This window comes from Clarias gariepinus, chromosome 14, assembly GCF_024256425.1.
Source record: "Clarias gariepinus isolate MV-2021 ecotype Netherlands chromosome 14, CGAR_prim_01v2, whole genome shotgun sequence".
In the NCBI taxonomy this organism is placed as follows: domain Eukaryota; kingdom Metazoa; phylum Chordata; class Actinopteri; order Siluriformes; family Clariidae; genus Clarias; species Clarias gariepinus.
Genome location: NC_071113.1, coordinates 6,429,331 through 6,450,237, shown reverse-complemented (window position 1 = coordinate 6,450,237; position 20,907 = coordinate 6,429,331). Strand labels below are relative to the sequence as shown.

The 20,907-nt window shown below is 40.9% G+C and overlaps 1 protein-coding gene across 8 annotated transcripts in view; it reads right to left on the bottom strand.

Annotated features, from left to right (window-relative positions):
- Window positions 1–523: 523 nt before the first annotated feature.
- Window positions 524–20,907, bottom strand: part of tanc2b (tetratricopeptide repeat, ankyrin repeat and coiled-coil containing 2b) — a 197,441-nt gene continuing 177,057 nt past the window's right edge. For 6 of the 8 annotated variants that reach the window (XM_053511912.1, XM_053511915.1, XM_053511916.1 and 3 more), the window contains 17 exons: window positions 17,084–17,315; window positions 16,796–16,965; window positions 14,345–14,952; window positions 13,961–14,069; window positions 13,062–13,184; window positions 12,666–12,902; window positions 12,078–12,473; window positions 9,406–9,499; window positions 9,182–9,315; window positions 8,297–8,420; window positions 7,042–7,217; window positions 6,609–6,741; window positions 5,647–5,679; window positions 4,920–5,011; window positions 4,687–4,833; window positions 4,109–4,209; window positions 524–3,788 (listed from right to left, as the gene is read on the bottom strand). In XM_053511912.1, coding sequence (XP_053367887.1) covers window positions 1,733–3,788; window positions 4,109–4,209; window positions 4,687–4,833; window positions 4,920–5,011; window positions 5,647–5,679; window positions 6,609–6,741; window positions 7,042–7,217; window positions 8,297–8,420; window positions 9,182–9,315; window positions 9,406–9,499; window positions 12,078–12,473; window positions 12,666–12,902; window positions 13,062–13,184; window positions 13,961–14,069; window positions 14,345–14,952; window positions 16,796–16,965; window positions 17,084–17,315 — 4,965 coding nt within the window. In that variant the 3' untranslated portion in view covers window positions 524–1,732. The remainder of the gene's footprint in view (window positions 3,789–4,108; window positions 4,210–4,686; window positions 4,834–4,919; window positions 5,012–5,646; window positions 5,680–6,608; window positions 6,742–7,041; window positions 7,218–8,296; window positions 8,421–9,181; window positions 9,316–9,405; window positions 9,500–12,077; window positions 12,474–12,665; window positions 12,903–13,061; window positions 13,185–13,960; window positions 14,070–14,344; window positions 14,953–16,795; window positions 16,966–17,083; window positions 17,316–20,907) is intronic. The other 2 variants (XM_053511913.1, XM_053511920.1) reach the window with 1 other exon arrangement.

Genomic DNA, 20,907 nt, shown 5'->3' with positions numbered 1-20,907 from the left:
TGCTACCGAACTTTAAAAACACCCACATTTTTACGCTTTGATATCTGCTTCAGGTAATCACCTCTACGCACTGGATACTGTTACTCGTTAGTCTCTTAGCTGTTTGTCATAACCCTGCGACAGTGAAGTATTAGCTATAGAGAAATAGTCATGAATTCTTTACGCATAAACACATTTGGCCAATATATACAGCACATACAGTGCGCTCTATAAAGGCTATTATATACATGTTTTCGTAGCTTTTTAAAAACATAGTTTCACTCTTGTTACTGCTTATTCTTTAGCTTTGTTAAAGAAAGAAAGAAAGAAAGAGATTGCACCAAAAACAAAGACTGCTATTTTGTTTTTCTAGTAGGACAATTAATTCACAAATGTTTACTGTTTTTTTTTTTTTTTTAATCCTAATAAGCCTTTTCTCAGGCTGACAGTATGATTTTCCATCATCAAAATTAAATTAATAAAGTGCTATTTTTTTCTTTAGAGCTTTCATGGGCATACAGTGCAGCAAACTAATAATAATAATAATAATAATAGTAATAATATTATCACTGAAAGGTTAAACCAAATATACTATAGCTAAATATACTAATGCTTTTTATATTTTAGAACAATACTGTAACTGTTTTAACCGTTTCGAAATAAAAAAAAGGAACTACCATCGATTATTCAACACCCCTGAAACGTCTTTTAATATATGGAGAAGAGAAAGTACAAACCTTTTAGAACAGGAAGATCCAATTTAGGTTATTAAAAAAAAAAAAAAGATTAAAGTTTGCCTTTTTTCAATGATCGATTTAAAAACAAAATGTACCCACAATGTGTTCTCATTCTAGGTATGTCCAAGAAATCTAGATATTTTATTTCTAAGTATAAAAATGTCAGAACTGTAAAAATCATGATATGACTCCTGTAGGCTTAAAAAAAAAAAAAAAGTGTTCTGGAGGTTTGTACATTCCCCTCTCTTAATCCATAAACTCTGAATCTGCATTTTTTTTGTTCTCGAAAATATTATGTAGCCTTTTTCCAGCCAAAAAATATACAAAAATAAAGTTAACGTAAAACTAAACCAAACACAGAAACTAGGTTTATGTTTTGAGTTGTACATCACGTACTCAGGTATAAATATTTCTTTGTGTTCCTTCTGTAACTACAGCTTTTTTTAAATTATTAAACAGCATTGAATAATCCAACATGATATACTCTGGAAGGCCTAGCAGTCCTGTTTGGAATTGCCTACTGAAGAGAGGAAATGATTTAAGCATTTAAATTCATTAACAGTCCATGACTCACACATTCTTGTTCACGATGCTCACTCGCACTCAAATGGGATAATAACTGCAGGACACACACTGTTCCTCAAGCTGTGTGTATGTGTGTGCGTGCATGTTTGTTGCTTCAATTCAGGGAAGGTTCAGAAATGTGCTTTCACATAATGTGCAGAGCTTTAAAGAGAACATTCAGTAGTATCATATTCATGGAATTCTAAGTCCAAGTGTCTCAAGTCTTTTGCTTTAGCGCTAAAGCTTATGCCTCAAGTATACCAGAAGCAGGCACAGATCAAGGCATTAGCAATTTCTTTCATGAAGTTGCAATATATCAACATTCCCCTCCCTGGGTTAGTAGAGTTTCAAAAGAAAAAATGACACTTTTTAGTTATTTTAATACATTGGACCACCACATTTGAACACACACTCACTCCTTATCACTCATCCGTTCCACTCTACTGGCCTTGTTACACATTTGATTCCACAAAGGGTCTCTTTGGTTTAATGGGTGAGGTGGGACCTTGCCTGGCATCACGAGAGAGCTGGCGGTACATATTTTCCTGGTATGCCTGTGCCACGGGCATTGTCCGTGCCACCTTCACATCCTGGTACGTGGGCACCTGACTGACCCGCTCCAGGAGGTCCCTGTCCCGGGCCCCTCCATTTGCCAGCTTACCCAGGGATGAGGGCTGTGGCTGGCTATAGTACTCATCCTCCAGCATGTGCCCATTTTGGGCATTGTTGGTCTTGTTGTAGTAGGCAATGTTACCTAATGAGGTGGGCGGGCTGTAGGAGGAGGCTGTAGATGCCTGGTGAATCAGGTTACCTGGTGACGTAGGGCTGGTGATGACATTGTCCAGTGATGTGACTGGCCATGCGCGTGAAGGCTGGTGCAAGTACTGCTGCTGAGTCCGTGCTGTCTTGTCAATGACACCCATGAAGGGCGTCGTCCGGGAGCGGGCTGGCTCGCTGGGGTACAGGCCACTTTGCGAGGGCGAGAGCGAGGAGGGCTCATCGAAGCTGCGTTCGTATGCCACCTGAAGGGGAATTTCCATCTGGGCCATGGAGGAGGAAGCCCTAAAGCCAGAGGCTAGATTAGGACCAGAGCCTGAGGAGATATTGCTGCTGGAGGGGGAGAAGCGCAGACCCACACTCTGAGAGTGGATTAGTGGTCTAGGGGTGGACATGTGTGGTTTCAGATCGCCCGTGTTTGCACTGATGGGCCGACGCACCAGATGCGGGATCTCGGGTGATCCTAACTGGCATGGGGACATGGAGGATGCTGCGGCAGCTCTCTCCAGCTCATGTTTAGAGACAGGGTAGTATGCTGCAGACTGGCTGCGGCTGATTTGAGGTGTCTGGCTAAAGCGCATTCCTCCTGGACCTCCGGTTGCAGAGCGGTATGCTGAGGCAGGGCGCTGAGGCACTTCATCTTTCCCCACTCCAGGTTCGAGTACTCCTCCAGGCCCGCCTCGCCCTGTATGCTGGCACAGAGCACCCACACTCAGACTGGACTGTACCTGCGACATGGACCTTCCATCTAAGGAGGGCTGGTACACGAGCCTGGCCTCCCTCTCTCTATCCCGGTCTATGTCCATGGAGGTGCCCTGGTACCTGCTGCTGAGTGGGTGGGCCAACTGGCCATAGATGCCACTCCCAGGCTGGTTGGTGCGTACAATCTGGGCCATGGAAGGCTGCAGTCGGAGGCCCTGGGCCTGGTGGTGTTGGGAGGACTGGGAGCACTGGGATTGCTGAGACTGGAGCTGAAAGGAGCGCTGACTACTCATCTTAGATAGGGGTGATTTGGGGCGACTGGGCAAAGGCTCCTGCTGGTAGCGGACCGGAGATCCAGATTGGGAACGGTAGAGACACACACTCTCCAAGGGTGGGCTGGATCTGTAAGGTGCAGTGCGACGAAGAGGGGAAGGTGGGGGACTCTGGTAATCTATCCCCTGATCTCCACTAACCATAGTTGGAGGGCTAAAACGGTAAGAAGCTTGATGGGCAGGAGAGGTGTGTGGAGGACTATGTCGGTAATGGGAATTCTGGTGTGTGGGAGAGACACAAGGTGAGGTTGATTGGTAGCTTTGGTGAGTTGGAGATGACAGTGAAGTGGGGCTTGGGTGGAACTCGAAGCCTTGACCTCCTGATAAAGTGACAGGAGAGAGAGGTGGACTGTGGATAATTTGGAGGCCAGATGTATTGATGCGTTCAGGAGGAAGGCCAATAGACATGCCCTCCAGCTCCTGTTCCAGAAAGTCATCATCCTCGAAAAGATCTTGCACAGGTTCCATGTCATCCAGTCGAGGTTCTGGGGGTGGTGTATGATGAGGTGGCTCGTCATCTTCCTCCACGGGTAAGGGGGATGGGGGTGGGGACGGTGGGGGCTCAAGCTCAGGCTCCTCTGTCTGGGTGACTCGCCTGCATTCTTCCTCCACGCGCTGCAAGAGGCGCACAATCTCACGATTGTTGGGGCACAGCTTTATGGCTTCCCTGAGGTCCTCTAGAGCTTCAGAAAACTGCCTGTGTTGCATAAACATGGGTAAAGAGTAATTTAAAATGGGCCGAGAGAACAGATACAACACCAAATAGAGAGAATAAAGAGTATGCTATTAGAATCACTTGCATGTTTGGTATGGTAAAAAAAAAAGTCAGGGTAGGTTCTAACCACTGTCTCATTATAGGGCTGCAGATTTTTTATAATTAAAAATAAAATTATTTAATGTTTTTGTTTTTAAAATAACCTTTAAATGGACTTGAGCAAATGAGTGGTCACAAAGTTTTATCCAAAGGGATGTAAAGGTGCTGCTTATGAGGGGAAAAAGTAATATAACATGTCATACCTGCTGCTGCGTTTAGCTCGGGCTCTAGCATAATATGCTTCATAGGATTTGGGTTTCAGCTCTAGAGCTTTGGTAGAAAACTCTTCTGCCATTCCAAAGTCCTTGAAAACATGGGAATTTAGAAATGTAAGACAATGACCAACAAAACTCAATCAACATCAGCTTCATGCTTTCTGATAAATACTGCACTTTAAGTACCAGTGGGTATCAACTGATAATTATGCCTTATCTGGAAAGGGCTTTTAAAAATGTACTTTGTGTGATGATCTAATCTAGCACTTTCTTCCATTACAAGTTACCAAACACTTAACTCCAGAAGTATTGACACCCTTCATGAAAATAAGCATAAATGAATAAAGCCTTGTTCCGAAGATATGGAAAAGTATTTACAGTGACAAATTAAATTTAAATGCTGACAGATTATTTACTTTTGTGTACTAATTACCACTTTTACTAAGAAAGTGAGAATTTCAGCGGTATGGTCTAAATGTTGCGAAATTAATTCACTGAATGTGCTTGCTGACATAATTTAAACTCTAATTGGCCATGACTTCAAAACACACCTAATAAATACTCACATTCATTTTCCTGCGGCAGCGAGACAAGTTGAGAAACAGAGAGACTTTGAGCTCTCGAAAGGCCTTCAGATCTTCACTGAAGCCTTCACGAGGAAACTTCTTCAATGCATACTGATAACGCTGTGCCGCTTCCTTCACTTTGCCTTTCTGTATTACACACAAATAATTGTTAGATAAATACTGTAGATTATGGATATGCCCTAAAGGTTCATTAGATGGTGCAAAAATCATACCTTGTAGAAGCCATCCCCTTCCTCGATAAGTTTTCTCAGCAGGATCATCATGATATCCGGTTTCGAGGTTGCCATTGCCCATGTAGCTGGACCTAAGGTCAACAGGATGCATGATGCAGGGTCAAAATGAAGAGTTATCGGTTTGAGCGGGAGAGAGATAGGGAGAAGACCGTGCACTGTGTTCTATGATTAATGTAAAATAATAAGGACAACCAACAAGGACAACCAGACACAAGATGAAGAAAGGACAAATGTCTTCTGCAAAGGACCACGTTTTCGTTGGAAATACCTAACTCAGTCTAGACACTACAAAAAAAAAAAAGTGAACAATATGTATCAACAAAACACTGAACACTGGATGTTTCCCTCTTTCATTTTTCAATAATTGATGAAAAAGTAAATTGCTTTTAAAAACAACGTGTAACGCGTTGTAAACATATGACAAGAAACAAAGGTATGTTTTCCTGTCATACGATTGCAGAATGATTCAATTCAAATGAGCAAATCAGATGGAGACTGCAAACAGACAAAGGGACCGAGGATACACTGAAATACAGGCAAATTAACAGATGATCCTAAGGAGGAATATGGGGTTTACAGTACTAGCTGTTCACCACCAAACAAGGAAACATAAACAAAGAGACACAAAAAGACACTGATGAGGAAAGAAGCTATGAAAGGCCTGCTGGGATATATGAAGAGTCGACGTCCTGAGCATGACTGTTACCTCCTTTGTGCCGACTTGGCAAGGTCTGACATCCTGCAGCCAGAGGTCAGGTTGTCATAGGACGTGAGCGTGGAAGCATTGGCAGGGAAATGTGGAATGGAGTGAGTGGGCCAATCAGAGTGAGTTGAGGGGAGGAGTTTAGAGAAGAGGTGTGCAGGTGTGTAGGTGAGTGAGAGATAGAAAAGGAGAGAGATGTCGGTGGTCGTGGAAGTGTGGGAGAGGGAACACAAAAAGAAGCAGCAGTGAGAGGCAGGGAACAAGAGCTCCAGCCAAGAAAAGAAACCATCAAAGCAAGAAAGGACAACAAACATAACCAACAAGAACAATTACTGAAAAAAGCTGGGGAGTATAATACTAAGGTATTATCTCTGATCAAGCTTAACTACGCTTATTAACGTATAGTTTCAATGTGGCAAATTACTCAGCTGTTCTCTGTATATCAGAGCGAGAACAATAGAACGAGAGAGAAAAAAAAAGACTGAGCTCATCCAAGACATAAAAGTCATGGTCATGTCAGTTATTCTGAGTATGACTTGAACAGAAAACCACAAGCAGCTGGAACGGTGCTACAGAGCAACACAAGCCACATTCAAGCAACAGCAGAAACTGTAGCGAACACACATAGACACGCTGCAGTTACACACTGCAGACTGTAGGGGGCAGAAGAGAAGCAGTTAGAGTCAGATGTGTCAGATGTGCATAAATCGATGAAGACGACTTTGGAATCGAACTGACTTCCCCATTAGAGCTGCATGCCTGTATAACTATCAAACCAACAGTAGTGTAACGCTATCAGATGACTGGAACGGACTGAATTTTCTAACATTTCTAACTCAGAATATGCACCGTTGAGCATTGCATACTACTTCAACCAGTATATATATATATATATATATATATATATATATATATTTAACTGCTGTCAGTTTGAATCATAGCCTTGTATCATCCTTTCTTCATACCGATCTTAGCTCCTTTCTTGAGGAGAGCCATCACTACTGATGTGTTGCGGCAGCCCACAGCCCGGTCGAGAGGTCGCATCCCACTGTAGTCCACATGCTCGATCAGAGCACCCTGATCAACAAGAAACTGCACCTTAAAAGGAAAGAAGGAGAAGTCATGGGGGGAAAAAAGCGGTAACTTATTTTCTACCTATTTCTAATTCCGTACTAATATGAGGGCTAGTACAGTACATGCTTCTACTGTGACATATGAACCTAATCCATGCTGTATTTTAGTCAGGGGCAGTGTAACACACTCAGAAGAAAGCGCTAACTGCCCTCTTCTGCATATTTCTGCACAGATCCCATGGTTTATGTTGCTGTGGTTGACAAGAAATAAAGAATGATGTCCCTCACACCTAGAGAACTTAGGATTGTAATCGTGCACACTCACAACATCTGCGTCTCCATAAAAGGCAGCCAGGTCGAGGGGCGTGCGCCCGTTCTTATCCGCATGATCTGTGGCCGCACCCCTTTCCACCAGGCAGCGAACCACAGGCAAATGTCCCTTTAGACACGCCCAGCTTAGTGCAGTGAGGCCTTCTTTATCTGTTATGGGCATGGATGCACCTGCAGAATAGTGCACATTTAACAGTTAACTTCTAGTCTGTGTACAAATATAATATAATATAATATATGTTAACGTTTATGGCTAAGCAACTTAAAAAAACAGTTTTGCAGTGAAGCCCCTGATTGCAATTATGGCAATGTAAATGCAGGATCTATCCCCAAAGACTGAGCACAAGGTTGGACACACCTCAGGTTAACCACACATATCACTACTATGGGCAGTTTACATAAGTCAATCCATCTATAACTATTGTTTTGGTAAAAAAAAAAATTGTAGATCCATGTGGACACAGGAACATGCTTAAACACGGCATGATTATTAAATTGAATAAACAATAATAATGATAATAATAATAATAATAAAAATAATACATTGTATTTATAAGAATTGAGAATAAAATAAATTAAAAAATAAAAGATTAAATATAGTATATGGTGAAATAAAATAAAATGAATCAATTTTATTGACAAAATCACTATGTATAAGTCAAATCGCTAAGAAAAGTAATACAACTAAAACAGACAGTAAAGTCGATATGCTAAGTTAATTAAATATGAGCATTGGCGTTGCTTTATACTCAGAAATGAAATTACATAGTCAAATAAAACACATTATATTCTAGATATTACTTCTAATTTGAAATTTAGAAACTAAAATATGGAGATTTCACTGGAAATTGTTGTCATATAGTAAAACACCAGAACAAAAAGAAAAATAGGGGGAAAACTTCGTTAGGAAGCCATGATATTAATTTATATAATACATAAAACATTTAAATAATTTTCAGAATGACCAAGCTTTTGTTTTAAAATAAGATGATCAAACAGACAAGAAAAAACAAACAAACAGACATAAAGAGGGCCTGCTGACATGAAAGATAAGGAAAAGTAATTTAAATTTAAATGAAATTTAAAAACTATAAACAACTGAACAATAATGAGCACAATACATAGTAAAATTGTGTATTCTTCTCCATAAATAACAAAAATCAATATCTAGTGTTTTGCATAATTTTTATTTTATTTTATTCATATAACAGCTCATTAGATTTACACAGTGCATGTGTTGTGTGTCTCACCTTGAGCCAAAAGGTACTCCACTGTTTCTATGTGGCCCTCGGAAGCCGCCATCATCAGAGGAGTTCGTCCCTGTTTATCTGCCATGTTTATGTCTGCTCCGTTATTCAGCAACAAGTCCACAATCTGTAACAGAGCATTGCAGAAACCTCACACACTTGCATCATTATATATGATAAACACAGAATATAATGATTGAGAGATGTGATGTGGCCCTTTTCAAAATGGAGTATTTTTCCAATAACAGCATATCCTGGAGCGTTTTATTTCTCCTACACTACAGCATTTTTCAAAGCCAATAGTTACAAAGGTTATTTAATTAAAGTATGACACTTTCTTGGAAACAGTTTATCGGTACACTTAATACTGTAGAATGTTTGCAAAACAACTTCCCTGCTATCCACAAATGTGTTAAATAAAACCCATGTCCTGGGTTGACCCTGATCCCCCCACTAATTTGGTCATAGCCAATTCCCACCTGTCATCAGGGCACTCCCACATTAAGGCTACAACTACCAACCAGGGAGGGCGAAGCCTTTCACATGTTTCCTTTAAACCATGTGGCGCCACCAACTGCATCTTTTTGACCTCCCCGCGCATGCACCGTTGAGAGCCATGTAACACAATCAGAGGACAGCGTTACCCACTTCTTCCGCTTGCATGGGCTTACAGACGCCCGTAATTGGCTGTTGAGTCGTGACTGATTAGCCATCTTCCTCCTCTGAGGGAGTTCAGCCAATTAGCTACCTCTAGGCGCCCAGCCGCGAGAGGCTACAGCATCACCCGGGATTCAAACTCGCGATCTCTCATACCCATATGTATTGACTGAGAAACAAGAAATGACCAAAGCATCTCAGATCCAAAGTATAAGATTCCAGGTTATCTACCTGCCAGTGTCCTTGGCTTACAGAGCTGAAGAGAGGCACGACCCCTCTGCGGTTTGGTTGAGCTACCTCAGAGCCCTGCTCCAGCAGCATCCGGCAAATATCTAGCTTTCCCCTCCCCGCTGCTGCAGTCAGAGCTGAACGTTGAAGGAAAGAGCTGTCAGTCATATGTATATGTCTAACATATACATCACATACATGCAAAGCTATAGGCTTACTCTGATTACCTGTTTCCCCCCATAAAGTGTCATAGTTGTTCATCTGAGCATACTCTGTAGCCTCTTTTTCTTTCTCAGGAAGATCCAGCAGATATGATACAATCTGGAGAAACAGGAAGACAGGACACGGACAAATTGAGGACGAAGTCTAGCAATAGGTAGCAATTATTTCCACAATAGCTTGGACAGATACTAATAACTTTTATGTGCACCGTGAGAACAGCACAGCTAAAATGTTACCCGTAGACTTTCAGCCTTTTTGACGGAGCACACAAACAGGATATGCTTCTCCTCCATGAAGTAATTCTTTCACTGACTCGTTGTTCAGCATCTTTAATAATTTATATCATTTAGCTGTCATACTTTTGAGTTAAAGTACATTACATGCCCCATTTTAGCCCGATTATGTGGACTTCCAGGCAGGCAGAACAGTTTACTGTGAAGCACGTAAGAGCTTTCACTTACTAAATGGTCTAGCTAAAGAATTTATTATTAATTCTCCTCTATCTGTATAGTATTTACATCTGCAAGTACAATACAAACATCAATCAGCCTTAACATCATCACCACCTGCTTAACATTGAGTAGGTCCCCCTTTTGCCGCCAAAATAGCCCTGTCCTGTCGAGCCGTGGACAAAGGCGTGCCGTGATATCTGGCACCAAACTTAAAGAATCATCATTTTCAGATCCTTTAAGTCCTATAGATGTGAGGTGAGCCATCCGTAGATCAGACTCGTTTTTCCAGATTGAGATCTGGAGAATTTGTAGGCCAAGTCAACACCTCAAACTTGTTATTCTGTTCCTCAGGGTGCGTCAGGGTGCATTATCCTGTGGAAAAGAACTACTGGTATTCAGCAATTCGAAGTTTTTCTTTTAATGGATTAGACTACACGGGCCAGCCTTCGCTCACAATGTGCATCAATGAGCGTCGACTACTCCTGACTCGTCGTGGTTCATCAGTTTTCCTTCCTCCCTTTCTTGGACCACTTTCTCATCAAAGTTGCTCAAATCCTTACACTTATCCATTTGTTCTGCTTCTAACACATCAGCTTCAGGGACATAATGTTCCCTTGGTGCCTAATATATCTCATCACAGTGGCACCTGAAAATCAATGTTATTCATGTCACCTGTCAGTACAATGTTATGGCTGATTGGTGTATACATCTAACAAAAGCGAAGAGGTTGGAAGTTTAATATTTAGCCAAAGACAGGGAATGAAAGCCTGGAGAAAACAGGTTTATAATGAGGAAATATCTGCTCAGTTGAAAGAAACAAACTAATTAGATGTTATCAATAAGACAGGTAACTACATAATGAGATTAACAGGACTAGGGTTGAAATGGCAGTCATTTGACTTCTGGGCTAACCTATGAAGTTTTGATGAAACAGGACACAACACATGTCTGAACCTCATCTCAAACCTTCTTCTAGCAACCGGTGAGCCACAAAATGCCACAAGATCATCTCTGTTTATCTTTGGCAGAGCCTGACTATGGTTAGATGGGTGGCTTAGTCAACAGAAGTTTGCCTAAGGATACCACCCTGGGGCCTGGATGCAAGGTTGGTCCTGAAGGGGTAGTGATGGCTCAACCGGTTAGGGATCTGGGTAGCAGATTGGAAGATCAGGGGTTGAAGCCACAGCACCGTCAAACTGCCACTGCTGAGCCCTTGAGCAAGGCCTTTACCATCATGTGCTCCAGGGGAACTTTCTCATGGCTGACCATACACATAAATTGAGGTTCACTGAGGTTCACTTAAACATTCAAACTGCTGCACTTTGACAAGGTCGCACAAAAGTGAAACCAGGAGACATCTCTAAGTGGCTAGTGTATTCACAAAGAATTAGAAAACGCATAATGTTTAATAGAGAAGCTAAGGAATTGGTATTTGATCAGTTAATACATTTGCGTAGTGTTTATGTTCAACCTTCTACAAAGCTTGTAGATGAATAGCTCACTGTTAAACACCACAGAGTCTCACCATTTGACAAGATCCCTTGTACGACAGTTTAAGGTCTTTGGACATCACAGAAAAAAGAGATTATAGAGCATTTTTAGTGCCAAACTCTGATCTTGGTATGACCAGAGACCTGCCAAGAAAAACCTTTAATCGGCTATTATGTGCTTCTTATTAACAAAATACTGTATGCTTTTGCATAGTTTAATAGTCTAGTCAGAGTCAGGAACGAAGGATCTCTGCAGTAGGATATAAATTTATACTTACTGGTGAGTGGGCAAGGCAGAAATGATTGCAAGTGGACACAAGAATGGAAGGTTCAAATTCCCACATTATGTACAGAACCTCAATGATAGTGGTCCCCAGACAGTTATTGTTGGACTACGACTAACAATAAAAACTGCATATGGAAGCAAAACCTAAACAATGTGTTACACCTTCCTTTCCCAGAAGAGTAGGGGCAAAACATAAGGATATTTCCAGCTATGGCCAAATAATGGTGCCAACTGGAAGCGAAGCAACTTAGCCAGCTGACATGAGATCCCTAAAACTTGTATATTTTAGAATCCCTGATCTCATTTGCACCATCGTTGAAAATTTTAATTCATTCGTCAGCATTCTCTAAAGACAATATTTTTGCTGTCGTCTCATTTCTCCTGGTGTACTGCCATCAAATATCAATAAAATGAAATTAAATTAAATAAAGGTTAATTAAAATGATCACCTCAATATGTCCCATACTTGCAGCTGCTACCAGAGCCTGCTGTATTGCCTGACTCTTCCTGAAGGCTTCGTGCTGCTGCTGAGGCTGAGCTTCCTGGTGTTTTTTCTCAGACTCCTCCTTGTTCTCTTGCTGCTCAGCAGCGACCTCCATTTCGTTCTCCTTCTCCTGTGGAGTCTCCGCTCCCTCTCCCTCTTGATCTTGCTCTTTCTCTGGCTGCTCTGGGCTGGACAGGTCTGTGGAATCCGATGGTTTGGTTGGGGAAGGTGTGAGGAGCTGTGCGGTCTTTGCTCCCTCACCTCCCCAATCACTGTGCAGAAGGAACTTCAGCACTTCCATGTGGCCCCTTAGAGCTGCGTGTACCAGAGCGCACTGGCCGTTCCTGTCCAGCTGGTCAAGCTAAATAGGAATACACACATAAATTATGTCACAATGGCCTAAAACTAGCTCAATTCATTGATTTTGTATGTGCTAAATGAAATCCTGAGTTGTAAACTTTATGTAGGTTCCAGACTGCAACTTCTTGAAATGATCATTTGTCTTAAATCTGTAACACTGGACTCAATTCTAAAATATGAGAGGTGCACGTGCCTTAGCCCTCTTCTTGCAGAGGACGGTGACAATGCTCAGGTGTCCCGCTGTGGCAGCGTAGCTCAATGCTGTCATCCCGCTCTCAGACGCTGAGTCCACGTTAGCCCCAAACTCCAGCAGCAGGTTCACCATGTCCATGTAGCCCAAGTGAGCGTGCACACACAGCACCGGCGCGTTGTTCAACACCTCTGTTCGGTAATTAACGTTTGCCCCTCCCATCATCAGCAGACGGGACACCTAAAAATTTCCACCAAGTCCAAAGATCAAATGACTTCTCATGAAGTTTTTCCTTGCCACTGTTCTTATATACACATATAGGTCCCTAAATAAAATCCTCAATAATTTATTTGTATGGAATGAACATTGAAACAATTGTTTTTTTTTTTATTGTGGTACCTTAATATTAGGGGTGTAGAGGTTTCTTAGGGAAGATAAAGCAGTGGATAAACTCTCAGTGCTGTAAGACACCCACAGCCCCTGCAAGATGGATGAGGACACCCCAACCTTCTTACTTAGGCCCTGCAAAACAAAAGGTAAAACAAAGTGTTAGCAAATTTAAGCCAAAGTAACCTCAGCGGGTTTCAGAATCGATGCTTTAACATACTTCCTAAGAAACAACCAGATTAATATATTTTCTTTGCTTTTTAATTTTCTTGGCTCATTTTTTAGAAGACTCCACAATTATCCTCTTCCAAACGGTTGAGATGTTGCTTCATGGTAAAGTAGCAGTGCATTTAAAACATAACAAAAGAATCTCACATAAAATGCTAAATTTTCATGTGGTCATCAGAGATGCTTGGACATTATTCATTCACCTTCTATACCGTGAAGGCCCACAGAGGCCTGGAGCTTATCTCAGGAGACTTTTTTGTTTTTTTGGGGGGGGTATTGCAAATTTAGCTACCCTGCATGTCTTTGGACTTGGAAAGGAAACCAGACTACCTGGAGAAAAGCCACCATGCATGGGGAGAACATGTGAACTGCATGCACACAGGCCCCGAGACAGGAATCGAACCTGTGACCCTGAAGGTGTGTTAATCACTATGCCCCTTTATTTCTCAAACTAGCTATAAAACAACTGAAAGGGCATCGTATTTAAAGACAGTGACATCTAGTGGATTTCTTGAGGATTGCATGCCTCAACCAAATGGTAGAAATGAAGTCAATTAGGGTTAAGTTAAAATGTTTTCACTTGTTGTTTTAATATAATATAATGACGTGATGAGAATATCCAAATAACCACACTGCGCAGTGTACCATTTAGAATATCCTGTTATATTGTGGAATAATCATACCTTAAATATATGTGCTTTGAGTATGTGATGTCCTAGTTCTATAGTCTGCTGTCTGTTGAGTTTGTTTGTCTGTCTGGAGAACCAGAAGGCCAGCAGTGTGTGTCCATTTCTGTAACAACAGGAAAATACAGTAAAAAAAAAAAAGTGAGAAGTGCAAGAGCCTGGGGAAACATTTTAAATTAAATTATGCTGTTGTGCAGCATCACTCTTAGCTGAAGACTGCTGGTGTTGATTATCTAACATCGCACTCAGCAACAGCAGCGCAGAATAAAATTACTCTGACATATTTGACTATTCTGTCTCAAAATACAGCTCCTACATGATGAAATCCTGTTTGCAATTTGTTTTAGTTGTACAGGAACTTGTCCTGTTTTTCCTTCTTACCTTGGATCACAGAGGAACTTAGTCTTCTCGCCTTCCTCCCTCCAGATGAGCCACTCACGGAAAGATGGGTGCACGAACATACGCGTGCCGTCACGCCTCTTCACCAGGAAGACACCCAACTGCTCCATCCTCTGGCGGAAATCATCCCAGTCGAGGGTGGCCCTAAGGGAGCCGGCGTTGACCGCTTGGTAGATCTGTTCATCATTAAGAGGGTGCAGTGACGCCAGTGCAACATTGAGCAGGGGAAGCGCTCGTTCGAACGATGACTGTGTGGGAAAGCGCATATTCAGCTGCAGCAGGTAAACTTCAGCCAAGCTCACGGGCACCACCTTGTAGCCAGAGCTTTTCAACACCAGGTAGCCACGCTCGATTAGGTCAAAAGTCAGCTTCAGGTAGAGGAACGAGCCACGACTGAGGGCCTTCAGGTGGGAGCTGAGTTTGGCGAAGCCAGCACCATCCATTTTACCGTTGAGCGAGATGTTGCTCTGGATTTCAGCGCTGCCATGCACACGCTGCAGCACGTAGGCTTGCAGATCCCGGTCAATGGCGTCGTTCTCCTCCAGGGCGTCCAGAGAGATACGGTGAAACGGCAACGGTTTGGTGATGTCCTGAACGGTGAACATAAGGATATTATTTTTATCATACTGTGGAGTTTAGGGTTGTTTTGGTCTCATAACGTCTAAGCATTAGACTTTGCTATATTCACATCATCTGTGCTCTAAAGCTAATCACCAGATCCATCAAGTGTGAACTAGCACAGACAAAGCAATCAGATGGCCAGTAGAGCCGGGATCAATATAACGCATGCTGGCCAGCCAAGTAAACAAACACGAGACGGCACCAAACAACATAAAAGAAATCAGGCTGGAAAAGCAGGGAATCAAAAATGAGCAGTGAGACTTCGAATTAAATATTTTAATTAGGTGATATTTTATTTTACATTTATGCTTATTTATATTCCTACAACAAGAGACCATTGATAGACATTTTTTTTTCTGGTTTTCCAGAATAGGTTGAGAGATCAACACGCTCATGAATCTAATATTGGTTCTGAAAATTAGATGTTTGTCAAATGTTGGCTTACAATCATGTTTACACCTAATTAAACTGAGTGACGGAGGGGAAACAAAATGATTTTTTTTGTTGTTGTTGTTGTTGGATATGCAGTATATACTAGTGCAGTGGTACCTCGGCATATGAATACCTCGCCTTTTGAATTTTTTCGCCTTAAGAACTGAAACATGGCAAGCAATGAAAAGCAGGAAAGTTTACTTGTTTTTTTTTTTTTTGCCATTTTGTGCAAGATTTATTGAGGACATAGCACTATGGACCTCAAGAATGTTATCAAGTTTGGTTTTTAAAGCAGCCGGTGCCAAGAGGAATCATAAATTAAGGTTAAGTAAGGGTTAATGTCTATTTATTTCATATTTTACTTTATTTCCATGTATTTTCTAAATGTTTTGATTGTTTTCATAAACAAAAATATGATTAAAGTGTTGTGAAATTGGTAATACAGTCTTGGTACTATCTATGGGGGGCTGGAATGAATTAGCTGCATTTACATTATTATCCTACGGGAATTGAAATGCATTTCGAGATACAATTTTTTTTCTTAAGAACTCGCCTCTGGAACGGATTGAAGTCGACAGGCTATCCCACTCGACATATGTCAAAGGTAATTGTCTGACTTGCATGGTTTTAAATGTACCAGTGTTCAACATTCTTTAATATAGGAGGTGTGTTTCCTGTTGTGGTTTGATAGATGTACAGTAGAAACCATGGTTGCCAGGTTTCTGCAAAATTCCCCCATTCTCACAAATCAATCAAAATGCCTACACTAGCCCAGCCTTCGCCATGGGAAACCAGGTCACCATGGTGCACATGCATTTCTAATGTATGGACGTAATCCACTCCATAATGCATCTTTCCGTTTTTCCCTTTAAATAAATTATACAATAAAAAAGATTTTACCCATCACAAGATCTTTGTCGACACTCTTAGATTTTGCATTTATTGGAAAAAAAAATATTATATTTAATTACAATTATTTTCTAGGAAACAAGATTTCGGCAGCTGTGGAGTATTTTTAAACTTGCTTAATTTGGGATTAAAAATGTCTCAATGGCAACCCTGTGATTAACTGTCCCTTCCATATGTCATGTCATATGGAGCAGCAGGATTCCAAGACATAATGCTGGAATCCACGCTCTATTAGGGCTTTTTGCAGTTGCTATTGTTGGCCACTAGGTGCAATAATAATGGAGCAGTGAGCAAGATGCATTGAGATTGTGCAACATCTAAAAAGATGAACAGATTAACAAGCAATTAGACCGTTTTGTGAATTTATTATAGAGAATACAAAAAATGTGTATGTTGAAATGTACGCCATTCAACGTTTCAGAATGCCCATGTACAGCAGGGTGTGAATTGTATGGAACTTGTGTGTGTTACCTGCAGCGAGGTCCGAACTGTCACCACTAGCTTGAGCCAGGCTGGGAACCTGTCGATGGTCTTGCAAAGGAAAGAGACGATGGTGTCTCCGTAATCAGGCTTGTGGAACTCTGCTTCATTAAGACCGTCTATAAGAATGATGAAATCATCATCGACTGTCATCTTCCTCTCTGAAAGGCAAACACGTGGAAACACAAAGAGTTCAGTCTGAAACTCCCAGAACAAGCAACTGTTATGTCATGAATATCAATGTCAGAATCCAAATATCAGAACACATTCTGCAGACACCTTTGTGAAGTGCGTCCAGTGGCTCGAGGACTCCTCGCGTGAAGGCGTTGAGAGGATCCTGGACGCAGGAGCGCAGACTGAGCGTGCTCTGAATGTGCGGCTCCCTCAGTAGCAGCTCTCTGTAGGTGTTAAGCTGTGGTGAGCGGCACAGCAGCGCTGCCACGTTGTGCACGAACTCCGGCACCAGGCAAGTGTAGGCATTGTCGGCTTGACAGTAGTGATACGCCACCACCTACATGAGACATGAGAGAAGAATGAATGTTTTCGGTATTATTAGTAATCTGGAACTTATAGGGGCCAAAAAAAAAAAATTCAAATAGAATCACTTTCTCTGGATCGCCAGGTTCCTCCTTTTCCCAAAAATGATGAGAAGAGATACAGGACTGTGCAGAGGCCTTGAGCCACCTCTCATTTCTTCATATCAAGTTAAGTAAAACAATATATATATATATATATATATATATATATATATATATATATATATATATATATATATATATAAATTGAATAAATAAATAAAATGAGAACAAATCATTTACTACGAGAGGCTGCAAAGTGCTTTACCATTTAACAAAATGACTGTTTGCGTAACAACCTCACAGCAACCTCATTTCCCCTCTCGTCTGTTCCAACCACACAGCATTCAGGATCACCAACAGTCATCATCTACACCTGTTACTCACTGGTTCATGCTTTACGTTAGATGTTTTTTAAGTTTGAATGATTTACAGGTCACCATGTGGCTTAATGAACAAAAAACGTTCCTCTGAAACTGCTCAGGTACAGGGTCTAGACTGAACATGAGAAGTCTGGAGAACTAATCCTCAAGACTACATCAAAAGTAAGTCAGTGGGCATATTATCCACTATTCCACCATTATCCATTATTCAAACCTATCTAGGAAAGAAGATTCAAGTCGGCCAAAACATGGTCTTGGTGCTAAAAAGTGTCTCACCTAGGTGAAAATGTAAATATTTAGATATTATCATGAACCATTTTTTATAATTCTTATAGTTCTTGCTTCTTATCTCCCGATCCATGCTTCTTTGGGGTTTTTTTTTGTAATTATTTTTGTAAATATGCATACACATTTATATTTTTATCAGATAAACAAATAAAACACTTTTGCAGTTACAACTTCACATTTATTTATGTCTGTAGTGTCAGTTACTTTTTTAAATTCAAATCTTTCAAAGATCTTAACAGTCATTCAGATGGAACGGGGTCAATTTCGATTTCACATAAAAAGACATAAACCTAAAAAAAGTGTATATTATTGTAAAATGCTAAATTGTTAAGATATCGCAACATGAATTTGACATGGTTACGGACACTACAGATTATTTCGCTTTTGAAGTGTTTACCAAAAACCGTCTCTCATGCAAAGCACTGAGGTCATCCTGGAAATTTGAATGGTATACGGTTTAATAATAATAATAATAATAATAATAATAATTGGGCAGATCACAAAAAGCTATTTTAACTGAATAAACTATAGTTTTCTATGTTGGTTTCTATTTAAACAAAACCAGTGTTGTCAGTTTAGTTATTTGGGGAATGCTTAATTTTGCACAGAATATTTGCACATATGCTTCTAGAAACTTACACCAATTTTAGTATCAATACATCATAAAGAAATATGAAAAAATTTTGTGGAACATATAAAATAAGCTCTTAAAATTTTTCGTCACTTCCATGCTGCATTAACTTTGGAAGTAGCACACACATTTTCTGTATTGTATGTATAACATATATATACGTATTGAGGAAGGAAAAGTAGGATGAAGGTGGTGACGGCCTACCAGGACACACTGAACTCTATAGATGTGTATACAGTAGATGTTTTATTTCATTTTCAGTCTAGATTTCTATTATCAAGTTAAATGGAATTGCACTGGCACAATGAACAGAGAGGAGTTTTTTTTTTTCTTCTGTACATTATGAAGAGAGATGAGCAACAGCGAACAAGAACAGTGCATTCCAGCGATGGCGTTTTTGTCCTTTATTGTTCAGTGAAACTCACAATGAAGATGAATGACTGGAATCTGTATAATGTGTGGAAGTGCAGTCAGGGAGAGTGAGCTGCCATTTGAATGCAGACAGGAAGATAACTAACCCAAAATTAGTGAAGAGACAGAAAGAGAGAGAGAGAAAGAGAGATGGGGTGATGTGTATGTGTGTGTGTGTGTGTGTGTGTGTGCTGGGGGTAGAGTGTATCCAGTCCAGACCGGTCTTGGCAGAAATTTGTATTCGCCTGCACGGAAAATAATGGAATAAAGGGCATGAAGTCACAAGAGTGACTAGTGTGTGTGTGTGTGTGTGTGTGTGTGAGAGAGAGCAACAGAACAGAGTGGAGTAAATTATTAATGCATTGGCTTAAAAAGATCTACTTGCTTGGCAGCGGAGTGGCATTCTACCCATATGAATATTTTATGAGGCTCTGTGGCAAAGTTGTTTTTTCCTTTTATAAACACATCTGCATAATGCTGCGACTGAGACGCCAAGCCTGGACAGGTGATGCCGAGGCTCTGAGCATGTTAGCGTCCTCGCGCGTGCTGCATTTGAAGCTCACTTGGGAAAGACAGAGCAGCAGTGCATCCGTGTCTGGAACTGCAATGGCATGGCATCTTTTGGGGTGTATGAGTTCAAAACGCCACAGGTAGTCTTTAGGTTTCATTTAAACAAATCAAGGAAACCTGGACGCGTCATCACGTCATCTGACCCACAGGAAACAAGTTATGATCGCTTCGGTTTATCGCAGAAGGTTTCTTGGCTATTTTTTTCTTCTCCGCGAATAATAAAGTCCGGAAGATCTGCCCATCTTGGCCTCCCTGCCTCCATTTCCATCACTAATCCTCCCTCCTCTGCATAGTTTTCCTTCCTCCTCTGTCTCCAAATGATATTTTACACCTACTAGCATCGATTAGTCCCAGCACTTCTTCGCTAGAGCTCGTGCCATTCACGATCTACCAAACTCCCACATCCTCCTCTTTATCATATCCATCAGAAATGGCTCCATAACCTCAGGTCATGACGCCAGGATGCCACTCGTGATAAACACCCATGCTGTTGGTCCTTTTGTTTCTTACAGAAAAAAATTGTACAATTACTTGATTCTTTCTCAGTCAAAAACCAGGTCCAAGTTATTAACATGTTGAAATGATATACAGGACAATCTACAAAAACTTGTGTACAGTATGGTCCTGATCGTTCAGCACTTTAATCACACTGTCCTCTTGTCCATTCTTAGGACTGAGTTCTGCATCGTGTCTTGAATATGGACATGTTACAGATAAGCGCTAGGAGTGTGCCATATGACAAAGATACAGCATCATGATTCTTTAAGACTTTTCCATGATCGACATCATGTATCATAATACACTGTTTAGATGTTGTGTTTATAAAATCCTATTCAACTACTGCTTTATTTAAAGGGCACCTATTATGCAAAATTTCTTTTTTAATCATCTTTGAACATTTTGATGTGTCTGAGTTTTTTTTTTTTTTCACTTTTGTACTGACTGAGGTTTAAACACGCAAGCTGTTTTTTTGCCCTGTTGTGACCTCACATAAGAAGAGCCCCTCCCCCAAATTGGAAACTGCGGTGGAAAAGTACTCGAACTAGTTACTTTTATCAGAAGGTAATGCTGTAATGTAACTGATTACTTTTAAATGACAGTAATTTTGCACTGTAATTAGTTACTTTAAAAAAAGTAACATCCCCCAACACTGGGCGGGGCTCAGCAGGAGCTCATTTATTTAGACCTGAGCCATGCAGTTTGTAATTAAATTTTACTTAAAAATAATATATACATATATATATT